The 26724-nt window shown below is 36.0% G+C and overlaps 1 protein-coding gene across 2 annotated transcripts in view; it reads right to left on the bottom strand.

Annotated features, from left to right (window-relative positions):
• The window catches only part of erbin (erbb2 interacting protein), a 132322-nt gene that overhangs the window by 62106 nt on the left and 43492 nt on the right, over nt 1–26724 (bottom strand). For both annotated transcript variants that reach the window (XM_056467362.1, XM_056467363.1), the window contains exons 2-5: nt 8777–8984; nt 7020–7137; nt 260–338; nt 83–172 (exon numbers count right to left, since the gene is read on the bottom strand). In XM_056467362.1, the coding sequence (XP_056323337.1) occupies nt 83–172; nt 260–338; nt 7020–7137; nt 8777–8965 (476 nt within the window). In that variant the 5' untranslated portion in view covers nt 8966–8984. The remainder of the gene's footprint in view (nt 1–82; nt 173–259; nt 339–7019; nt 7138–8776; nt 8985–26724) is intronic.

The following is a 26724-nucleotide window of genomic DNA, read 5'->3' as shown; positions in this document are numbered from 1 at the left end:
CTGAAACTTGAGCTTAGATTATCTTGTTCTTTCTAGGACTTTGTGTACGTGACTGCAAACGAGTGTGTGTGTTTTGTCTGACCTGCCGAAGCTGGCTGGTAGAAACTCAAGGAAGGCATCGTTCAGGTAGAGCTGGGTCAGGCTGAGGAGCTGTGTGAAGCCTTCTGGGAGCCTGAGGAGACACAAGAGAGTTTTCATTACATCACAGACTGAAAAAAATAACACACCCAGAGTTCATCACCTCTTGCTGTGCACCTACTTTGATATGGGGTTCACGCTCGCTTCTACGATGGCCAGGACTTTACAGTTCTTGATATTTTCAGGAAACTCCTGGATGCCTGAAATTTCAGACAAACAAAAAAAGCATTATTTGAATGTTAATTTCTGGTTTTAGATTTACCGACTTTGCTCTTGTCATTACTTAAGGAACGTCTTAAAATAAACAACTGTGTGAGGTTTAGTTCTGTTATGCACTGAAAACTACTAAAAGACTCTGAATTAATCTTGTTTTGGCTGTGTAAACAATAAAGGGAATGAATACACAAACATTATATTATAAATTATCCATGGCAGTGCTCTTCCTAGGAACATAAATCAAATAAATAAATAAATAAATACCAATAAATTGGTATTCATTTATTTTGTATTTGTATTAAATCTTTCAGTCCAAGGTTAAAAATCATTTTTATTTGGCGTAAACGTGGATTTTCAGCATCATTAAACAAGTCTTCAGCGTTCATGACTCTTCAGAAATCATGCTCAATGCGAAAATATTTGTTTTTAATAAAACCTTAATGCCTGTAAACAACGGGTTGATTTTGCTTGCATTTATCACCAACATTTAACACCTCATTACTAAACAGGCCTTCAATGTGAGTGTGCACACAAAGTGCACACAAAATGCCAGACAAAAAAACTGTTTTTTAAATTTTTTTTTTAATAAAAATGCCTCAGGCTTGTTTTTTTGGTCTGATGCGTGGCATTAAATACCGTTTAACCAATGAGATTGGTGCTTTTGGTTCATGATCCTTGAGCTGTTACAGTAAAACAGAACATGGTGGCACTAAAACCCAAAACAGTCTAGCTGAGCATTCAGGAATTGCAAATCAAATAGGATTTAATGGCGAGTTTCATTTCACTTTCAATTTTCTTTCACAGCTTATTAACATTTTCCCACAAACATTTGACTAGGTGTTTGGTCAATTTAAAGTCCCAAATTTTAATAAAGTGAAATTAAAACATTCATTTATAAATCAGGCTCTCTTGGAGCTGAATAAGGCCCGTGTAGAATGCTTTTACTGTCTACATAGGTATATTAGTGTTGTTCCTTTGTAAGGAGTATGTAACATGTAAGAAAGATTTCAGAAATATGTCTGACAATAATGTTTGCATTGTATTGTTGTGTGCTGTAGTGGAGGAGGTTCAACAGAAGTGAAAAAGCTTATTTGATAAATAAACAACAAAAAAGTGTGTGGGTGACTACTACTGTGCAACAAGTGTGTAAAGTTGTGTGGTGTAACCTGGTGTATTTCTGCTTTGCATTAAGCGCCACGTCATTTTGCATGTTCACTCTGCTCGTCGTCAGTGAAAACAACTTTGGTATGAATGCCAAATAAATATAGAAATACGCTGACAGAGCAAAAATCATCCTGTGTACATGTGCCTTTATAGACCATGTTTACGGTATAAGAGGAAAAAATGTAAATAATAAATGACAATGAAAGAAATGCTTCGAGCAGCAAATGAACACATTAGAAGGAATTTCTGAAGGATCGTGTACATATACTTGGGTAACAGAACTCGAAACCTTTTTTTAAACATCTGAGGTTCGTGCGAGTCTCACAGTTATTTGTGCCCTTAAAACAACATTTTACAATACGTTGCGTAAATGCACTTTATCTTTATAAAAATCCACCGCAAAAGCAAACGGACAGCAGAGTTTTTAGAAACAACACAATCTCACTCAGCATTAGACTGCACATTTCCTGTCCTCCAAACCAGAAGAGCAGGAGTGTGACATTACTGTTATATTAAGATATCCTCCCTCCAACGGCCTCAGATGCAAAACTACAGCAGCTCACAGTGTAAAACCACAGGAGGGTCTGAACAAACCAAGAGCCGCATAACGCACATGCATCTGTGTGCGCTCACATCCGCACAAAGTGACCCAACACAGTGGCTTTCATTTCTGATTTGTCATTATATCTACGGGCTATGCTAAAAACAAACACGCTCAGTTTTGCAAACCTGGAAATTATGTAGTGCTACAATCTAGGTTACTGATGTAAAACAGGCAACAGCATGATGAGGATGATACTCACACCGCACTAACCTACAAAATATTGGTTGTATTAGGTAACTACAAGGTTTACAATTGGACACAGGCCAGGGGCATATTTAAAAATAGTACCTAGTAATTACTCACTTTATGTAATGACTAACATGGAAATCTGAAGCAGGTTTCAGCTGTGAAGCATTCAAAAGTCTGGGGTCAGAGCAAGGTATTAATCTTTTATTTTTAATTGTAATTTTTTTATTTCTTTATTTTTGCCAATTACGTTATTTTCTACCCATTAGCCCTTCCCCTTACTCCTACCCCTCTTTTTGTGCGTTCACGTGAAGGTGTAGGGCTAAAGGCTGGTTTTTACTTCTGCATCTAGTGATCAGCGTGACCCACGGCCCATGTCTTGCACATAGCCGTGGATTTATACTTCTGCACGCTGTTTGTGCTGCTCTGCAATAACACTTCTGAAACACTAGCCGGCAGTAGGTTTTTATTTTCCTCTGTGTTTTGCTTCTTCACTGGGGTTTTGTTCTTTCTGAAGACTACCTTAATGTACAAATAGCTCATACTCGTTTATTTTTGAGGCTGTGAACCTGCAGATGTGCAACAACTTTAATCATAAGTTAAACACAAAACAAAAGTTTCCATCTGAAGCTCCTTCACGGGACTCAGCACTTGTAAACACTTGCTCCAACTGGTTTGCGTGGCTCTCTGTCACGCCCACACTCATCATCGCTACCAACTTATCACAGAGTTTGCGCTACGCGTTGCTGCAACATGTAGTTACATTTTTTGAGAGGTGCGTGTAAGCGACAGCCATGGCGAGGGCTATGCAACCATGCGAAGGTTGAGCCGGAGCATACGCGTGTGCTTGACGCAGAAGTATAAATCAGCCTTAAGGGGAAGGGCTAGATACCCCTTGAAACTAAAATTTTCAGGACCACACTCGAAACCAAGGAGTAAGAAAGTTTCCAAGAATACACCATCTACAACGGCAGCATGACTGCACACGGAAGTCAGGAGATGCACAAATTAGTATTTCTTGTCATTATTACAATTTTTTTTACAAGCAAGCTTAAGTTTTAATTCATTGATAACCACGTTCGTGTTTTACAGTCATGCTTAAAAAAAAAAAAACGATAAAAAAAAAAAAATATATATATATATATATATATAAAAAATAAATAAAAAAAATAAATAAAACTGTTAAATTTTCATATCTATTATCCATAATAAGAACTTCTGTATAGTTGTCCCACAACATTCTGACATGCGATGACAGCCTTTACAGTGTCTGGTATAACGTTAAATGTTGTTTTTGTGTGTTTAGATGAAGACGGCCACGGAGTAAATACACAGTACAGTTATGATCTTACAGCCACATTATATCGTTATAATAGCATGATATTTGCCCTCGGTGATTTCCTGAAGACAAATACCAAAAAATAACACAACTGGAATAACTACAGCAGTTGTGATCGTCGATCTCATTTGAAGCAAGTGATTGCGATGACATGATGACGTGTGCAAGTGCTGTAGTGCTGTCCCATTTCTTAGGTGTAAATTCCCATAAATAATCCATTCCCATGGTAAATAAGCCATTCCCATTAACACTCTGTTTCAAGGGCCAAGGGCTCTGTTTCAGTTTTGTTTATGAAAGTAACCTTGGGTATAAATGATTTTTTTAAATAAGAAATTAATATTATTTAGCAAGGATGCATTAAATTGATCAAAAGTGACAGTAAAGACATTTACATCATGGCAAAAGATGGCCATTTTAAATGAAGTTCTATTTGAACTTTTTGTTCAAAGAATAAAAAAAATGTTTCAGTGTTTCAACTAAACAGATTTCAACATGAATAAAATATTCATAAGCACAAAGTCATACATGAATCATCTTGCCAATTAAAGTATAAAAAAAAAAAAACGCTACTAGGATGTGACCGTATATTTTTTTGAAAACTGAACGAGACTTGAATGAGGATTCCTGTACAGATCTGAGCTTGCCGCCATCTGTCATTACTTTATCAGATTCTGCTACGCACTAGTTGAAAGATGGAAGTGATGTGTAAACAAGGACTCAGTGATTTGAGGATGGGTGTCTAGTGTTGTGGTCATGCTTGAGAAGAACATAAATTGTTTCCAGTGACAAATTTCAGTTTACTGTAATTCAAAGTTAGTGGGTATTTAACTTTCCTAAGCTATTGCTCTATTGTGCACACTAGCAGCTAGCTTATGGATGATGTGTTCATATATTTAAAACTAAAGAGGCTCACTGGATAAATGTGCCTCTACTAACATATTTGCAAAACATATTTGCAAAAAAAAATAAATAGTCGAAATGTGCCAAAAACAAACAAAAACTTTTTTTTTTTCAAAATAAAAAATAAAGTCATTTTGTAAGACTTTAAATTTAACTCAATAACTAAATTATACATATTTTGAAGTCAATAAATTTTCCAAATTTTATTTACATTAAAATTTTTTAGCATTGAATGAGTCCAAAGGTGTTGTTATGACAGCACAGTAGCACTACAGGAAGAAGTATACTAAATAGAAATCTAATGTCTTTGCATTATATTAGCGGACTTTGCTTTTACAATGAGCATGTTTGGGTCACGCAAAGATAAACATTGGTTCATGTAAGAAATATCCACAGAGCAGAATACTGAATTGTTTTAAACTTTAACCACGATACCTTGCCCATTGGTCATTGCAGCAACAACAACAAAAAGTATCATACTGCAGCGCTCTCTGCGTCCAGTACGAAAGCAGTTTCACATCATGCAGTGATTTAGAGTGTACTCACACTATGCTATCGGAACTGTGCCCAGTTTTGTTTGACAAGTCTGAGTGCTCTGAATCGTGCCCGAGTGCAGTTCAATTGGCCAGCCCAGTCTGAAACGGTGTGCCATATCGTGGTTTGGTTCAGCCTCGACAAAGTATGCTTGTAGTGTCACAATCACTTTTAAGGGACTGTTTCATATGGATAGTCATAGTTTATTAAAGATGCAAACCCCTTGCTGCACATCAGCTGATACCTTCAGCAAACCTCCTAATACCTGCAGCACGATGACTTTATGAAAGTTTATGAGCATCAAAAGTGGTGGATCTGTTCAGCAAAAAACTTGGCTGTGTGTGTCTGCATATCAAATGACGTAAAATAATAAAAACAATATAACTTAAGCAATCTCCATTGTACTAAGAAAGAACACTTTTCTTCGAAACTGAAGGTTCAGAAGGTAAAATTGCAACATGAGTGCAGGCCAAGGGGGAGAAGAGGGGGCGGTGTGGTGGGGGGGGTGGTGGTGTTGGGACAATCGCGCCTGGGCATGGTTCAAGACAAACAACCATGCCTAGTGTGAGTACACCCTTAAATTTGTTACAGGACTTCAAATAATGTAACATTGACTGGTAAAATACAACTGTTATTTAATATTCAACGCTATAGGTAAGGATCTGCCTGCTTTGAGGTTGAAGTGTTTTTAAGTTAATTTCTTCCATCCAGTCAGTCGAGATCAAACATCCACAATAAACTAGAACACTGATATATGGTAGAAACTGGAAGTTGGAATTCTGTTTTTTAAATCAAAGAGTTTTGACATAGACAAAAAGCAAAGTTAGAGAGAAAGAAGGGAGATGGGATCTGTGAAAGGTCTGTAAGCCGGGCTCGAACTGGCCAAAGTTCAATAGCGCTAAATAGGGCTGGGTCGATAAACGATATAATATCCAATCACTATAAAATGTGTCAATAACAATAATAAGCTCTAGACTTTTATACTCTATATTAATCTAAGAGCCAGTAACACAGTACAAATGTGCAACAATGGGAATCTAGAAATGTGTTGATATTAGAGATGTACCAAATTTTCGGCCTTCTAAAATTTATCGGCTGAAAATGTTATGAGATTTAATGGACCCTCTAAGGGATCCTTTTTGTGGCTTCAATCATTGTTGGGGAACTCTTTTAAATCTGGAAACATTAACAAATTATATGGAAAATATATCTCTTTATCGTTCAATATGGCTAATAATTATCGACATTGCATTTATTGCCATATCGCCCAGCCCTAGCGCTAAACGTCATCAGACTGGCCAGGGGGCGATCAGCACAGATGAAAGTGATTAAATCTTTATTAAAGCATTATTAAAGCAATCAAACAATAGAATAAAGTGCATTACCTGTCTGCAGTCATTTACTTAGTGTGTTTATTTTGTTACAGAAGAGCACACGGCACATATTTCCTAATCTAAATGTTACTTTTAGCAGTGTGGATGGTGTCTGGATTTTCACAAGTAGTCTATTACGGCAGATCTATTTTAACCTTCCTTTTAACCTGAGACAAAGAACTTAAGGTCTTACAAATAAGTACATAATAAAACACAAAGCACATATTTAATTACATTAAAAACACATTCAACATTTTTACGTCGCTAAATAAATTATGATTAAAATGGACTGCATTTTGGATTACATGACCTTGCTTGTTTCTAGGATTTTGACGCAAGTTCGTGAAAACAGTAAGCAGTCTGGAATTAATGGCGAGTTTTGTATTGCAGAGTGAACTGAAATCCAAAGCGTGCCAGGAGTGATGAATTGAATTACAGTGGATAAGAGGTCAGTGAGTCTGTGCTGATATCAGTATGCCTCTGCTACTGTTATGGGTCATCTGACAGCGTAACTGAACTCCAAAAAGGAAAAAGAAAGAGGAGATGAATTGGCCGTTTTGCTTACCATTCTTGCTGACGTCGAGCTCCCTGAGATTGATGAGGTTTGCGATGCCCGGTGGCAAAACTGTTAGGTCGTTGTCCGGTAGACTCAATCGGTAGAGCAACTGGCAGTTGAAAAGTTGCTGGAAAAAACAAGGAGAAACAGAGATACAGGCTTTTGAGAAACATACGTGGAAAACGTTATTAGCAATCAAGCCTCACATTATTATTTGAGTAGCTTGTTTGAAGAAAACTTGATTTATTTCAAATGAATTTTGTGGTTTATTAGTTCTGCTTAGGAAAAAGTCTAAACAAAATCAGATTTAAAACTTGATCACTTCTCGGCTGACCTTCATGCAATCTAATCTAATCCGGGTCTACTGAAAATAACATGTCTGCGACACAAGGCTATTTCTGATAAAGGACGACAATGACAAGCGGATAAACAATCTGGCTTTTGTGTAAAACCTCTCAAACTCAGCGCAGGGGAAGCTGATTAAATGATGAGTAGACAAAAGTAGATTGCAAAACTTCCACTTGGAGATTTGCTGTTTACAAGACATCCTGGCCGGGTGACATATTGAACATGATAATTGATGATGATTATTGATAACACTTCACAATAACTGTATGTGAATTATCATGTACTACAAGCTCAATTAAAGATTGCTTTAAAATGACCTGATGAGGAGTTAAGGTATACACTCAAGAGTTTATATATGACATGACTTCCTGTATTCATGTGTGAATAATGGACAGCGCGACTGCATGTTATTACATAGTTGTTAGTTGATGCATTTAAGGCAGGGGTGTCCAAACTCGGTCCTGGAGGGCCGGTGTCCTGAGAGTTTAGCTCCAACCCTAATCAAACACACCTGAACCAGCTAATCAAACTCTTCCAAGATATACTAGAAACTTCCTGGCAGGTGTGTTGAAGCAAGTTGGAGCTAAACTCAGCAGGACACCGGAACTCCAGGACTGAGTGTGGACACCCTTGATTTAAAGTGAGAAAAAACACCCATCATGTCATTCGCAAAATGATTTTAACCTCATAAAAACAGGTTCTGCTCAAGTTGATTCTATTTTACCCTTTACAGAAGACACAATTGAGGCGAATACAGCGCACTGCATTGACTTGTGTTAATCTACTCAAGGGAATACTTATACCAGCATAACACTTTGGGGAAAATTTGTTCAGACATTTATTTAGTAAAGGTTATTTTTTTGATTCATACATGCCTAGACTCCTCATTTGTTCATATTAAAATAACATTTGATTTTTTAGGTATTACCACATGTGGCAAAGAGAATAGAGAATTTGATTGATTTCTGAAAATCAGATTGAACGGTCAACCACAGGACATTAATTAAAAATATTAGTCAATAATATTTCTCCAAAAATATTGATTCAAATATTACAATGTTTTGCCATATTGGCATAAAAATTAATTGATTATTATTAAAATAAAATGTAAAAATATGTGGAGCATATAATTTAACATTTGCATACAATATTTTCAGTCTTGTTTAGAACATTTTAGGAAGCCCGTGTTATATCTTACAGTTTTCTCAGAACCATAGTTTACCTCTGTTTATAACAAATCAGCATAGCAATAGTTTCCATACTAAATTCTTGTCAGCCAATCAGGCACATTTAGATCAATATCTGATTTGTACAGAAGTTATCTGATAGCATTGAGTAGACAATTTATTTTTAATTTCTGAATTATAAATGTACAATATCTAATTTTATGCGTGCATTGTTGGGTGTGCGAGTAGTACTTTGGGCAGCTCCTCGATCTGATTGGCGTCGAGGTAGAGCTCCTCCAGGGTCTTCTCGAAGCTGAAGATCTCTTTAGGGACCTGCTCAAGGCTGCAGTGTGAGTAGTCCAGTGTGGTGACGGTCTCCTCCTCGCCCCGCAGGCAGCGGCACGGCACCAACCGCACAAACAGACTCCGCTTGCTACTCATCCTCACCACAGCTCAGGCACTGGAGGAGAGAAGCAGAACACTATCAGCAGCACGTCCACATTAATAATTCAAAGGCAAGAACACTGGGATATGGGATAGCGCTGTCAAAACAAGCTTGGTTTACAGCTTAGTTACACAAGGGTAAAGGGAATGAGCTGTTTAAGATTAGTAATTGGGATTAATTCCTGCTTTTTCTAGAACATAAGATGCTTTTTATTCATTCGAAATGTGCTGCGGGTTACTCTTTGCTACACAAGTGTGATGCTTCTGTTTTCAGTGTTTGTCATTTCACTATATGAACTGCTTTAACCTTAATTTACAAAAATATTTTACTATTGTTTAGTAGAATGTATGTTTCAAAACTATAAAACAAAACAATAATAATAATTTAAGACATATTTGCAGTTGTTCATACACAAAATATAATAATTTGATTAAAAAAAAGAGCAACATTATTTTAAGGTGTTTGTTTCATGTACTTACTATAGTAATTACAATTATTTATGCATAAAAACATGCAACTTAACTAAACAACAAGCATTCTAAACTTAACCATATAGCAAGTACATGCAACTAATTATTATTATTATTATTATCATCACTCAAAATAAAGTATAAACAAATAAAAAACATTAACAACAAATGTAATTGTAATGTGTTAAAAATTTTAAATAATACTTCAAACCACTGACTGAAAATGGACTGCTAATAAAACAGAATAACTGGTAGGATCAAGTATGATTTGATGCTGAACTAACAGTTAAAAAAATAACAGTGTGTGAAAATTTAATTGAGAGGTTTAAAATTTAAATTTGAGATGATAAATATATTGAAATTAAAATTAGATACGTTTGTTAGACTACACAAACAAACAAAAAATGATACCGAACAAAAAGAGAACCAAAAAATTGTCAACCTCAGAATAGATTTAGCCATATCTTAAACTATGTCCAGAGTAATTGGTTAAACTTCTACCGAAACCCACATCCTATAGGCAATTTCTCCATCATCCCAGAGCTGAATTTGTGCAGACAAAAGGGACATGGCGCCACGATCAAAGCCGTGGTTTTACGGTGCGCTTTGTGAAAATGGAGAGGGAACATAGAAATTCACGTTATGTAACTGAAACTGCAAAACACAGAACTAAATCACCTTTGACAGCCTGCAGTGCCTGATATCAGAGGCTGAGGAAAGATCACAATATCAGACAAAAGGCACTGTCGTTCTACTTTACACTATAGAGCTTTTATTTTAAAATGGAACATTTTAGAATGAAAATGCTCCTTTTCCATATTGTCGTTTTTACTGCGTTTCAGAAATCTTCATCCAGTCTATACAGCATAAATGCATAATAAGTGACTATCCACTGTTGAAAAAGCTCAACAGAGGCTGTACTTTCTTCGTCAGCTGAGGAAGTTTAACCTCCCAAAGGAGCTGCTGAAACAGTTCTACACCTCCATCATTGAATCAGTCATCTGCACTTCAATAACTGTCTGGTTAAGCTCAGCTACTAAATACGACCTACAAAGACTACGTCGAATAGTTCGGACTCCTGAGCGAATCACTGGTACAACCCTTCCTACTCCCCAAGAACTGTAGTTATCCAGAGCGAGCAGGAGGGCTGCCAAAATCACTCTGGACCCCTTACACCCAGCACACTGCCTCTTTGAACTTTTACCTTCTGGTCGACGCTACAGAGCACTGCGCACCAGAACAGCCCGACACAGAAACAGTTTCTTCCCTCAGGCAATCCATCTCATGAACACTTGATGATAATAATTGTGGAACCAACATCACTACTTGCCATTCACTTTTATACACATATACACTTATTTAACAACACACTTTACATGCCAATTTGCACATAACAGCTGCACATATAACGTTGTATATAGTAATAAACATGTACATACACTTGTCAATCTGTATATTTGCACTCACTACTTCTATTTTTTTATTTTTTATATATATTTATTATCTCTTTTTTGTCCTGTTTCTGTTATCCTGTTGCACTGTAGAAGCTCTGTCACGAAAACAAATTCCTTGTATGTGTGAACATACCTGGCAATAAAGCTCTTTCTGATTCCGATTCTGATTCAGGCACACTTGAAACGTCCATATTTTGCCAACACCTGTGCTGGATCCGAATTCGCCTATTACCCAAGAAGGTGCTACATTTGATTTTGCATTTACTACACGGCCATTAGGAAAATATGTTCAATATAGTATGAATGCGAGAGGTATGAATGAAGCTCAGATGTGTTATTTCCGCCAATTGATATTATCACCTGACTCATGTCAGCTGTGTTGCTTCAATCCCTTTCATGACTTCTCTCAGGTGGCATCATGGGATAGCGTCCATTTATATTATACATTATATATTATATAGAGTCTACATATACTATATAGATTATATAGAGTCCATCGGATGCAAACTTCAGAATCTCACTGGAAGTAGTAGGTTATCTGTGTACTTCTCACAAACTGTCATTACAATACTATGAATTCAGACATGTTTTTAATGTATTATAAAAGTATGGAAGTATGCCATTTCGAACCCAGCGTTAGACTCTATGGGTCATATGAGAGGGGCTTGACGAATCAGGGAACAATACGTGACATTCCAGAAGACCCCTTAAAATGGTGTTTATCTGCACTACCTGACAAAAGTCTTGTGGTTGATCTCAGTTGTAAAAGCAACAAATAATAACTTGACTTCTAGTTGATCATTTGGAAAAGTGGCAGAAGGCAGATTTTTTACGATGAACAATCTGTTGAACTGCATCCTAACCATTACAAAAACTGTAAAAGTCCTATTGGAACTGGAACGGACTCAAGATTTTCACAGAATCAGTCAAGTTTGGTGAAGGAAAAATCATGGTTTGGGGTTACATTCAGTATGGGGGGTGTGATAGATCTGCAAAGCCTGAGCTATCAAGACATTTGTGCTGCCCTTTACATTACAAACCACAGGAGAGGGCAAATTCTTCAGCAGGATAGTGCTCCTTCTCATACTTCAGCCTCCAAATCAAAGTTCCTGAAAGCAAAGAAGGTCAAGCTGCTCCAGGATTGGCCAGCTAAGTCACCAGGCATGAACATTATTGAGCATGTCTGGGGTAAAATGGAGGAGGAATTGAAGATGAATTTGGACTTTGGAAGTCCTGCAAGAACACTTTCTTTGCTATTCCAGATGACTTTGTTAAAAGGTTATTTAAGTAAATCGCAGAATAACAAAATATTTTTCCAATATTGTGCCTACTAAGAACTTTTAAAAAGTTTCTCTGGTGCAAAAGCCGTAATATTTTCTTAATATCGCTTAGAAATTCAGACTATCATGAAGCTTAATAGTTGATGAATGTATTATTTTTTTCTTCAAGAAGCATCGTGGTCTGTTATGAATGGTTAAAGTCTGCTAATTGTCATGATGCATTTTTCCATCCCATCTTTGGCAATTTCCGGTTGCATGTTGCTGTTGTTTTTATATTTCGGCCATGAACAAATGAGCATTTCCATCAGTAACTCTCTCTGTTGGTAAGATTAACACTGGTTCAGACATAAAAATACAGCCGACAATTACTCATCATCTACAAAAGCACTGAGAGGAGCACATTAACATTCATTAAAACCCATTTATATTCATGGCTGGCCTGAAAATGGCGTCATTATACGATGTCCTTTCATTCTGTTGAAATAGAAAAGGCCCTTGATGTGGCATCAAAAAAAAGCAGCCCAAGGTTTGCTCATGAATCGACACGAAGCAGTTTTCAGTTATCCAAACCCAGAACTACAACAATTCCCCGCTGTAGACACAAGTGTCCTCTGGTGTGGACCGTCGTGAAGAGCCCTTCAGTCTGCATTTGGATGACGATAATGAGGCGCTGCTGCTTATGCAGTTTAAACATGATATGAGTGATGTTAAAGTCTGTTTACAGAACACAGAAGAAAAAGGATCTAAACAACACGCAAACCTTGTTGTCATACAACCAGGGTCACTGGAAATCAGTTCTGCACCTCTCACAGTAGGACAGAACAAGCCAACAGATTTTTTACATAATAATGCAATAAGCTGAATGTTAATAATCAATTATCATAACTTAATAAATCAACAATGACTTGAAAGATGAACTGTTGTAACTAAGCAATGTAAAACTATTTATAATAATAATAATAATAATAATAATAATATATTTAATATAATAATGTAATTAATATAGAATAATAAACATTTTAGAAGAACATGAATAAAAACATGATAAGATGACATTTAAAAAAATTGTAAAAATATAATAATACTAATTATAATTTATTACAATTAACCATAAAAAATTAAGACATTTTATAAATGTAATAGTAAAATACTATTTTTGATCTATTTTTTGAGAATATTCTTTTATTTTAATACTAAAGTAGTTTACAATAAATGTTAGTCTTAATTCAACAATATTATTATTAAATATTATTATTAAATAGTTTATTAATTTTTACATTTCTTTTAATAAATTTTATACTCTACTACTACAACTAATATTAATAATAGCCATGTCATTATTGTATTGTTTAACTATTGATAATTACAAGTCAACAAATCCTCGCTGACATTAAAGTCAGGCTCGATGATCTATTTAACTTCCAGAATCGGACGTGTTTTCCAAGGATATTCAATAGCAAACTAAGTAGTATGGAACTTTAGAAATCGGTAATTGACTCATGAACAAAGAGAGTTACATAACAGAACCCACAACCCAGAATGAACAAATGTCACTGAAATAGTACCTGAAAGTCTCTTTGGCTACTGGCTAACATTATGCAACAGGACACACAACGTCAGCTCCACAACATCAAGCAAAACTGTTTCACTGAAAGAAAAGAAGTTCCTACATTTCTAGGAAAGATGACCAAGACATACGTTTGCTTGAAATAACATGCAGGATATAAGCTGTATGAGTATGGAGTTAGTTTTAAAACTTTTTTAGTTAAATGTTAAATGCTAAAACCACATGTTTGGAATAATAAAGACACAAAATTAACTCCAGCATACATGGGTTTAAAACTCAAACAAAGAATCTAGATGTGCAATAAACGACAGCAGAATAGAGAGCGTGCAATGAAAATTGTGGTAACAGTATAACAGGACAATAGTTTCTTTTTGCAATGCATAAAATTATTTCCGATCACATATTATGATCATTGACATTTCTTTTAAACTTTTTTTTTATTTGCAATTTTTTAGCTACTATGTACTTAATCTTCCCCTAAAGCGAAATATTTTTAATTGAATAATAAAAAACAAAACTAACGCCATATATGGACAAATAGTATACAAAGAGTGAAATGTAGTATAATTAAACCAAAGATTATATGCTTTAGAGCAGGGTTTCCCAAACTTTTCAACTACTACTACTACTAACTACTACTGCTGCTGCTGCAACTACTACAACTGCTAATGCAACTTCTACTTCTACTGCAATTACTACTACTCCTATCACTAATGCAACTTCTACTGCTGCAACTACTACAACTGCTGCAACTACTACTACTACTAATGCAACTTCTACTTCAATTACTACTACTCCTATCACTAATGCAACTTCTACTGCTGCAACTACTACAACTGCTGCAACTACTACTACTACTACTAATGCAACTTCTACTTCAATTACTACTACTCCTATCACTAATGCAACTTCTACTGCTGCAACTACTACAACTACTACTAATACTAATGCAACCTCTTTTACTACTACTGCTGCAACTACTACTGCAACTACTACAACTGCTGCAACTACTACTAATACTAATGCAACCTCTTTTACTACTGCTGCAACTACTACTGCAACTACTACAACTGCTGCAACTACTACTACTACTAATGCAACTTCTACTACTACTGCAATTACTACTCCTCCTATCACTAATTCAAATTCTACTGCTGCAACTACTACAACTGCTGCAACTACTACTACTACTAATGCAACTTCTACTTCAATTACTACTACTCCTATCACTAATGCAACTTCTACTGCTGCAACTACTACAACTGCTGCAACTACTACAACTACTACTAATACTAATGCAACCTCTTTTACTACTACTGCTGCAACTACTACTGCAACTACTACAACTGCTGCAACTACTACTAATACTAATGCAAAAAAATTACTACAACTGCCGCAACTACTACTACTATTAATGCAACTTCTACTACTACTGCAATTACTACTACTCATATTACTAATGCAACTTCTACTGCTACAACTACTACAACTGCTGCAACTACTGCAACTACTACTACTACTACAACTGCTGCTACTACTACTAATACTAATGCAACCTCTTTTACTACTACTGCTGCAACTACTACTGCAACTACTACTACTACTACTGCTACTAATGCAACTTCTACTACCACTGCTGCAACTACTACTACTACTAATGCAACTACTACTACTAATGTAACTACTACAACAGCTGCAACTACTAATACAACCTCTTTTACTACTACTGCTGCAACTACTACTGCTACAACTACTACTAATACTAATGCAACCTCTTTTACTACGGCTGCAACTACTACTGCAACTTCTACTACTACTGCTGCAACTACAACTACTACTAATGCAACTTCTACTACTACTGCAACTACTACTACTACTAATGCAACTACTACAACTGCTGCAACTACTACTACTACTACTACTACTTCAACTGCTGCAACTACTAATACAACCTCTTTTACTACTGCAACTACTAATACTACTACTGCAACTGCAACTACTACTACTACTACTACTACTAATGCAACTACTACTACTGCAACTAGTACCACTGCTGCTGCAACTACTACTACTGCCGCAACTACTACTACTACTAGTACTGCAACTACTACTGCTACAACTGCTGCAACTACTACCACAGCAACAAATTATTACTGTTGCTATAATTATTAATACTCCTATTAAAAATACTAACATTACTTATTCATTTAAATTATACTTAATTTAACTTATATTTCAGTAATTAATTGGTCATGCTTTAATTTCAAAACAAAACAAAAAAATAATTACAACAAATTCTGAACAATGGTTAGTCGTTACCAGAGAGCTTAGAATCACCAAGAGGCGACACTCAATAGAACGTTCCATTGCAGCAGCGCCCAGCAACAGCCCCATGATTCTGTCATTCTAGAGTGAAAGCGATCGGCCGTCCATTGTATCTTATTGCTGTCGCAATGGCAAGCAGCTGCTTTGTTTGAAAGACGAAAAGACGACAATACGATACTTACTATCACAATCATCAGCATTTTTACGTTTATTTTACAGACATATAATATGCTGTTGTTCTATTGGAACTTTCATTCCAAAATGGCCGCCACATGACACTAGCAACTTCTAGTGGCTATTTCCTAAATCGTACAAGAGTGTCGCCTCTTGGTGATTCTATGCTCTTTGTCGTTACTCAGCATTACATCAAAAACAATGGCTTTTTTTTTTTAAGTGTGTGGTTCAGGTCAGTTCACGCGCCGTAACCCTCAGCGTGTAGTTCAACAGGCCAGATGTTTAAGCACTGGTCTACAGCGCGTCAGACAACACAAGCAGTTGTTTTGGTGATGTCTTGTCATTAGTTATTAAACACACTCCTCAAGGTCAGGCATTCAGGAGTAATGCGATAGAAAAAATGACATGGTAATAGCCTTGGATAATGAATGAAGGAATCAGCCCGAGTCCGAGTCATACTGAATGAATCATTTAAAGAAAGCAAAAAACGCAGGCCTCCAGCAGAGTTCATCTTGGAGACGGTCCAGACGCACCATTGTGTTTCTCTGTCCCGATTACACACAGGCTATTGTGACTGACCGTCTGGAGGATCCGCTTTTAGATTGCCGAGGAGAAAAAAAAAAAACAATTGAGGAAAAGTGAAAAAATGTGTGAAAGATTTCCGTTTCCAACTGGTTTATGTAACGTGTGCTGGTTCAGTAGAGGTCATGGGGTGATCGTAATGATGATGATGATGTGCTGATGAAATCACAGCTTTAGGAATGCGATGGTTGTGGAAAAATGTGGAAAATGTGACTTTTCTGATTCTCCTCCTCCTCCTCATCAGCAGACAGACAGACAGAAACAGAGCTGCTCTTCATTGTGTGTGTGTGTGTGTGTGTGTGCGTGTGTGTGTGTGTGTGTGTGTGTGTGTGTGTGTGTGTTCAGACTGCGGCCATCAATAAATGCTTCATATCCGAACTATTATTTCTTCAATGAAAAATCTCTACCAGTCAAAATTCTGATCTCTACTCGTTCAGTTTCATTTTTAAAAAAATATTTTGACTGAAAGGCTTTAACTTAGATTTAAAATGTTTGTAGACAAATGAACTTAAGATTGATGAATTGGACAGAGTGAATTAATGGTATATTAAAATGGGAAAAATTGTTGTCACCATTTTTACTTTATTGCGATAACTAGGCACACAAGGAACCTGCGCACCCAGAAATCCACATATTTTTAACCCATCGAGTGTATTTATTTACTTGTGTGAATTTATATTAATTCAGTTTTTAGTTTCAGTAATATTACTGACTAATATGAAAATGTTCATAGGATTTATTTACAATACAGTTCATATAGTAATATTTTCTGTCTTCTAGTTAATCGTCCAGCTCTATACGATACTCCCAAAATAATTCCACAAACTCACTGAACTTTTACTAAATTCTGTGCAGAAATAGCAAAACATGTCCACAGATTCTATCTGGCTATCTATAACTTAGGGTGAAGTGGGAAAAGAATACAGAAAACAATGATTCAAGATATTTCTACTAGGCATGGGACGATAACCATTTTTAAGGTATATCGTGGTTTTGAAAAGTCAAGGTTTTTCTGCAATACTGTTCCTAGGGTATGTGAAATTTTTTTTTTTTTTTTTTTTTTTTTAAGGATAACAGTTTCTCCAGCAGAAAAGATACCCAAAAATGCTGTTTTAAATTGTAAAAAAAGCCTGAAATGTTTACTATTCCAAAATATTTTAAATGTTTTTTTAAATAAAATTTAATGTGTTTAAAAGGGAAAACTGTTTTAGCTTTTTACCCAAATATTTAAAAAGAATATATTTTAGAGCAGTAATCACAATATCGCAAAACCGTGAAACTGATATTTTTATCCAAGGTTATCATACTGTCAGTATCTTATACCTGCCCATGCCTAATTTCTACCATGTTTTAACACATTAATGTGATTTAACATTACTAGCATGAATTGTTGCTAACATTCTTAACATTTGTTATAGAAGTTAGGATGTTGCTAGCACTTTTCTAATGTGCTTTTATAGACTATGCTATTATGATTTCCCTTAAACAAACAATCAATCTAAATAAATTAATAAAGAAAACTGTGAGCTACACATGAAAAATGTGACATGGAAAAAAAGGTGATCATGTGAACAAAAATACCAATAAAGATTTAAACAAATTCATCGAAAAAGCATTCTAGTCCTTTTGAAGAAAAAAAAAGAAACAAGATTATTTTCCCATTTTTACATACATTATGATAATCACATTATTCATTTGTCAGTTTTTTACTGTATATTGTTAACATTAGAGGTTGTTGTAATACACTGTAACAACATTCAAACCCAAACCAAAAAAAATAGAGACAACTTATATTTAACAAAATGTCTGAAATGTATAACCCTGACACGGACAAGGACGTTCCTCTAATTATTCAGAAAAATGGGAATCTAAAGGAATCTCTACATAGCAAATCTGGTACATACACCTAACCCAGAATAGCCTAAAAACCACAAAATGATGAATTTACACATGATCATTTAATGTGGCATAGCATCTTTACACTGAATTTGAGCAGACACCTGCTTTAGGATCACCTTAGATTAGCTGTGTAAAGATGCTTAAATTGTGCGCTTTCATAGTGATTGTCATGATAACACACAAGAACTCCAAGAAACTTCTGAAACATCTCTCCTTACAGAAAACAGTCAGCACTTCCTGAAAGCAATGCTAAATATGTAAACATGCAAGGCTAGAAAAACCTTGCTGAGGTCGCTTCCACTTTCACAACTGCTATGTCTAGTTGCTGCGGAAAGTTTGGGCAGACGGTGATAGTGAAAAAGAACACGCTGCTCTCCAGAGGCCTCCTCTTATCAGTCATAATAAACACACGGCTGGTGACGTGGAGCTGCGGAGGGAAATGGGCGGTCTTGCCCTGAATACAAGCAGCTCCAGGGCGGAGGTTGAGTGTTTCCCTTTTAACACACTGGCGGACAATGACAGCCAGATCCTGTCGCAATCAGCTGACTTTAAGACGTCTACATAGTGTGTGTAAGAGCTGAAGGGGACAGAATAAATCAGAACAGATCCCAGACTTCACTTCAGATTGTTCAGCATCCAAATGAACATGATCTTTAGCTCTTCTCATTCCTGCCATTTACTCTCCTGAGGCTTAAACGGAGGCATCTATAATTTAGCAATTTGCAATGCATGGGAAAATATGGTTTTTACATCCTACTGGTGCTGACAGCAGCATCATGTGACGCATGTCAAGCGATACAGGCCTCAGAGAGGATGCAACGGTCTCTGAGGAGTAAACCGATAGTAATGAACACCACATGGCCTTTATGCTAAGAAAAAACACACACACATGAATCAAAAGACAGACTTAAATCTAGAGAGCAGAATATATTTCACAGCGACCAGTGTTTCTCAACCACGTTTCTGGAGGCCCACCAGCACTGCATGTTTTGGATGTCTCCTTTGTCACACCTATTACAGGTCTTTCAGGCCCCGTTTACACTAATTTGTTTTCGTTTTAAAACGCATACGTTTTGATACGGTTACGACATCAGTCCACACTTCACCGGAGTTTTCGAGCGCCAAAAACGGAGCGTTTTGGAAATGCTGGAGAGGCCGTGTTCATTCTAAAATCCTGCGGCTCCATCTCAGTGCGGATGGGAGAAAACGGAGACCTCTGAAAACAAAGGCGGGGATGCAGACATTTGCCTCTCTGATTGGGGCTTTTCCTCAATATTAAGTAGCCTACACACAGTTCAGTCCTGCATCCTTTCCTTCGGTGTACAGTGTTCAGGAAACGGTGTACTTTATAACCTTATTCACATCATCTTGGATACGTACGTTGTTTCACTATCTTTACAATAAAATAAAAACATGATATAAGGAACTGCTATTTTCATTTTGATATTAGCAACTTAATAGACAGCAGAAATGTTGAGGCGTCATGCTGCATATAGGCTTGTGCCGGTATTCGGTAATACGATAAATCACGGTAATGAATATGCACGATATTGTTATCGCGGGCACTTCCAAAATACCGTGAAAAATAATAGATCCGAATTTATATTCTTAGAACGCGCCTTAGCTTATTTTCCATCAACCACTTGAAGAAACACTGCGTATATGCTGCGCAGAACTGATGCGCACTCTGATGTAAACAATCCCCACATGTAGAAGCACTGTGTGCGCCCCGCCGCTGCCACCGCACTATAATCCTCACACGAAGAAGAAGCATGGCGGAAGGAGGAACGCTGCCGACAATTTATCCTCCTTCAAAAAAAAAAGTCAGAGGTTTGGAAATATTTTAGGTTCCAAAAAATGCACAGGGATTGCTGATCGAAGACGGTTTCCCTTTGCACATTCACTTTGATATAATTGCTCAAGTTTACTTTTATATTGTGTATTGTTTGATTTATATTTATTTTTATTTAAATATGTGAAGTACCTTTAGTTAATTAAAAAGTTATTTAAGTTACTAAGTTGACGAAACTGAAGTTTTTTGTGTTTTTTTACCTGTTTCTCTAGTAAAATTACAATATCGTGGTAATACCGTATACCGTGATAAAAGCTCAATCAATTAATCGCAGCATGAAAATGTGATACCGGCACATGCCTAGCTGCATATATGACCGTCATCTTCACTGTATGCATATTTATAACAAAACGGAGCCTATAACATGACTGACTCCCTTCATTTTCATTGAAAATACGAAACATATCCTCTCTTTTGCTGAATATCAGTTTTGATAATCAATGATGGCCATTATAAAAGTATAACGTACAATAAGTTTATACAATATAGGAAATAAAGGCAAGCAATCAGTCAATATACAGAACGTACGTGGTTAGATTAATTATTAGTTTATTTTTGCGCTCAGCCAAAACATGTTACCTGATAACAAGTAATAGATTCAAAAGACCAAAGTCGGGGAATATGTCGTTAGATAAAGACAACAAGATGAATTAAATATCACGTTTAACAAATATGTTGAAATAATTTCAGTGGTTTGGTGTAAACGGAGAATTGTTCAGAAACGCTGGGTGAAATGCTAGTGTGGACGCGGACTGTTTTCATTCTAAAACGCTGTTTTAAAACTAAAACGTACTAGTGTAAACAGGACCACAGTCTCATGAGCTGATGATCTGAATCAGGTGTGTTTAAGGAGACAGGAAAAATGTGCAGAGCTGGTAGTCCTCCAGGAACATGGTTGAGAAACACTGACATAGACAATTATTCGATATTCAATTTTATTTTACATTGGAAAATATGTGTCTGACATATTTAATGTTTCTTTCCATACTTTTTATATAGGACAGTTTGTTGCATTTCAAAAAAAGCTTTCTTATAGACCTAATTCTGCAATACGGAAATACATTCATTTTTGCGATTGTTTGAGAACTTCCAATTGAGTTTTCTATAGAAGAAAAGACTTGGAATAATAACTGGCAGAACATTACTTGCTCTACAAACAAGCGTGTTCACGACTATACAATAAAAGTAGAATAATATAATAAGAAATTATCAGTTTGCAACATCAAGCAAAATAACGAGCCATTTTTACCTTCAACATTCTAAAAATCAATGGAAGTGAATGAAACCCGAAGTCTCAAGCCAAAAAGATTTCAATGGCTGTGCCTGCTAATATGTCAAGAATAAGGTCAATAGTATGTAAAGCACCACCATTAGTCTGCAACAAGAATAGATTTATGCAGAAACAGCCTTGCAATATGATTGGTTTATTTGTTTTGGATTGTATACAGGATTTGACATTATAAAGTCTATCTAAGAAAGTCTAGACTATAGGTTCTTGAGAGTGATCACAAGTGTTCTCAGTTTTAGTATTGTTCTCAAATAAAAAGTTCATTTTGAGTAAGTAATAGGGCTGCATGATATTGGACAAAAATGGATATTGCAATATTTTGTTTTTCTGCGACAAATATTGCAATATGAATAGTGTTTTCTAAGATAATTTGAATTTGCAAATTTTCTGGAGAGTCTAACAGTATTCAGGTACAGGAATTGATGAATCACAATAGAAAAAAATGCTTTTCTTACTTTGTTTTGTCTTGTTTCCAGTCCAAATATTTTTTTAAAAATTCTTACAATAGTAAAATTGTTTTGTTTTCACCATCAGACGTAGTAAGTCTTGAGTTTTACCTTAAAACAAGTCAAATTATCTGCCAGTGGGGTAAGTGAATTAATCTTATTTTCACTTTGAAATGTAAACATTTGGACTAGAAACAAGACAAAAATTCTAAGTACGATATTTTTCAAAAATCATATAAATTTCGTGCAAATACCCGGATTAAACACAATTCTGTAGTTCTTGGTCAACTATAATTCAGACTCAACATTGCATACCTTGTGATGGGACTATTGCGGATGCGCACATTACAATATCGATGCTGAAACCATATATAGTGCAGCCCTGGTGAGTAACATATTAGACCCAATGTTATCTGCTTTTTTCTTTTATCAATGAAAAAACAGTAGGTCGTATATGGCTTGAATGCAGGGGTCAATGAATCACTCATTATGCGAAAACTCTGATTGCACCTGGCCAAAAACAAAACCTCAAATGCTTTGTAATAATTATTTGTTATTTTGCTAGAGTAATTCAGTAAGACTTTTCAAATTTAAATAAATTATTTTAATTATACTGATAAAACAAACACAAGCCAATAAAACAACCACCATTTATACAGTAAAATTTAACTCCCAGTAAAAGAGTCAAGGTTTTTTTTACTATTACAAGTAGCAGAAAAAGTACACTATAAAGATATGTCCAGTTAGTCCATTATTTGTGCAGAGTTTGCTTTTCCAGTGAGCATGTGTTGCACATGGGTAGATATATGGCTGTGGCTGCATGATATTGGAAAAATCTAACATTGTGTTATTTTATTTAGCTGCGATTTATATTGCGATATGAACACAATGTCAGCAGATGATATGAATTTTTTTTTTCAATAAAATCATTGACTTTGATTGGAATAAATCTGTAAAGGAATGAAAAGCAAAAAAAAAAAGTGAAATAAGTAGTCAGATATTCAGTTACAATAATACGATACGATATTATCATGGTATTTTACCGCTGATAATAATAGATCATGATATCAGCGATATATGACAAGAAAACCATCCACAATATATCATGATATTTGTAAATGAAGAGGAAAAAATGCATTGAAAGTTATGTATTGTAAGATGTATTTATTTTATTAACAGCACATATATTTCTTAGAATTGTAACATTGATATATGTTCGATCCGCCATTACGAGAAGCGCCACCTCATGCATATCGCTATGTTGTACAGGCCCTATTAATAAATAATCAAATTTAAATGTAAAATGTAAACACTGTACATTCTTCACCGCTGACCAACAATAATAATCCACATTGCAGATGCTCTGATGTGACTATTGCGAATGCACACATTGCGATAGCGATGCTGAAACATATTGTGCATAGATATCCTAGATGGATATTAGATTTTTTGACCAATTTTCTCTTTAGATTTAACATTTTTAGTGGATGAAAATTTGCTGCAACCCTACTTACTATCTTTTTTAATGCCTTATTTATATCAACACTAAATCACCCAGAAACCACCACAAAAACACACAATGTTTAATGAACATTATAGAAAAACCAAGAAAAATTCACCAAAGACAGAGCAACAGCTTAAAAACCACTCTGATATACATCCAACCCAAACGAAAGTCTGCGATCTTCAAACTATTCTTCACATTTATCATAACTGCACATTGTTGCATCCATAATCCAAATGTTTTTATGAGGGAGCAGGGAAGGTACAAACGAGATCTGCCTGCTGGCACAACTTCCATATCAAACAGACCTCCCACAATCTGTCCTCCCCTCTTTTGTGCCAGTCCACACGGCTCTCTTTATCCAGAAAACGCCAACCCATCGGGAAGCCTTTAACCCTCCGGGTCACTGCCGTCGCCATGGCTACAGCTGGCCCGATGGTGGGCGTGTGGCGGGTGAAAGCGGTGGACAGTGTGACAGACTCTGCAGCGCTGCTACATTCCACAACAGCAAGGTTACCAGGCTCATATGGCACAGAAAAACAGGTCTGTACCGTTCCAAAGCAAACACCTGTGGGGTAAAGTCACACCTAGAGAATATGCAGAGCAGGAGGAGGAGGAGGAAGTGGCAGCAGGAAACCCTTCACACACATGCTGGCACTGGAAAGGCCACACTACTGTGTTAGGGATGGTTTCCATGGATCATTTACCACTGGATTCTTCTGTAATACAGTACTGGTTTGCAGTTAAAACAAACAAAAACAGTAGCTACGTTTCCATAGAGCATTTTGGAGATGCGCATAAAAAAATTGGTTGAATAAAACGTCAAGATGCGCGTACATTTTGAAAATGCGCATAAAACCATATGCGCATAACTGAGTAGGATAAACTTTTTATTCAATAAGAAAAGATGCATCTGTGTTCATTGCGTGTCGGCATCATCTTCTGAGATGCATGTCATTTATTAAATAAAGAAAAGATTGACGCAGCTTCTCCTACTGCAGCAAATTCAGTTTTTACTGTTGATATTTGGTGCCATATAATCAAGAAGTGACGATTTTGTTCTCTTTGACTCGTTGGATGGAAACGCTGCTTTATGCACTTCTTTTATGCAATATTCCAGTTTTGCGCATAAAGTTAATTTGCATTTTTGGATGGAAACATAGCCAGTGTGACTTGAGAAGCAGTGAATGTGATTCGTGATTCTTAGAATAGCTCGCTTTAGAAGGAACTGACTGCTTTAACATGGAAAAACTCTATCCTGACGTCACTTCACTGTAGTGAAATAGACATTTCTTAGAAAAAAAAAGGGAATTAGAAAATGAGCTTGCATGAGAAACTTGCATCAGCCAAATTGTCAACAGAGATACATTCGCAGTGGTGTAAGTGTAGAGTTTGTATATTTGTGTACAAATACACAAAATGAAAACATTAAAACAAGTTACTATTATCAGAGGAGTGAGAGTTTGATCATTGCGGTTCATTGTTTTCTTCATTATTACTCTATTCGTTTAAAGTGTCAAGTAGTAGAGCAAAGCCAAGTTTGTGGGTTTGGTTCCCAGGAAAAGCAAGAACTGTTAAAACGTGTTCTTCCTTCAGTGCATTACAAGTCACTTTGGATTCAAGCATCCGTCTAAAGTGTAAATATAAAACAAGCTTAAAAATCCATTAAATATGAATATATATATAGAATATATATATGAACACAGTTTGGAGGAGATTGGGCAGGCTGTTGAATTCATTCATTCACACCAAAAAATAAATAAAAATCTGAGTTGTTTTAATCAGATAAATTGATTAAAGACATATTTACTGAATATCAAAATAATCCACAGTCAGCTGTAAGCCGGTTGCCATCAATAATGAAAGGAAAAGCCCAGTTCATTGATCAATATTTTCAAATGTATTGTTAAAAGCCCTCTACCCATCTACCTCACATTTTGAACAATTCATTAAGGACAAAACTAAAAACTGTGAACTAACTATCAATAAACTGACTGGCAGTTTTATTTTTATAAATATTTGCCCCTTTCAAACATTCAGACCTTTCCAGAAAATTACCAGCAATTTACCGGAAAGCGATCAGGTGGGAACAGACCCTTTTTTAAAATACCGGTAAATAAATAAACTGCTGTTTGTTTTTCTTCAGGCTCTGCTTCAGTTGCTTGACGCGTGTGCACGAGAAGGAGTGCTCCTGTGAGCGCCAGCACACACACATATTATGTACATCTCGACATGCGAAAGTGTTTCTCTATTTATTTTCATCAAAGTTGTTCACAATACTTAACCATCCACAGAATTTGTAATGTAATCAAGTGTGTAAACATTTAGCTGCAGTTTGCGCTTCTGCCTTTGGATGTCTCTGGGACAAAGCAGCTGAATGAATGCTAAAGCTTTAAATAAAAGTGAAACCATCAACAAAAGCCTGACCCCTTCTATGTTTACAAATACAACTGCAGCCATTTAGAGGCCATTTCTGGTAAATGATGTCAGAATTGACCAGTATTTTGTAATGAATGTGTGAATGGTCTTTTCCAGAAAAACTCCGGAACGGTCTTCCCTGTGTGAACAGCGCTTTTTTGAATTTACCGATAAAGTCGTTCCGGAAATTTTCTGGATATTTACTGGCATCATTGTGCGAAAGGGGCTATTGTAACAACCTCCTAATTGTTACTTCATTTTTAAGCAATATTCCTTTAATAAAGTCCTAATATTTTCTAATAAGTGACTAGCCACAACATAATCAATTTAAAAAAATGTGATAAGCCATTACAACCTTAAATTCAGGTTCTACTCTTAACTTTGATCTATTCAAAAACAACTGCATGACCACATGCATACAAAATAATGAACAAAGTAAAAATCTGATGTACAATACTTTTTTTTTACTCAGAAATAAGACATTTTCCCAACTAAT

This window comes from Danio aesculapii, chromosome 10 (genome assembly GCF_903798145.1).
Source record: "Danio aesculapii chromosome 10, fDanAes4.1, whole genome shotgun sequence".
NCBI classification, from domain to species: Eukaryota; Metazoa; Chordata; class Actinopteri; order Cypriniformes; family Danionidae; genus Danio; species Danio aesculapii.
Note: the sequence above shows the minus strand (reverse complement) of the source record. Positions and strands in the feature narration are given on the sequence as shown.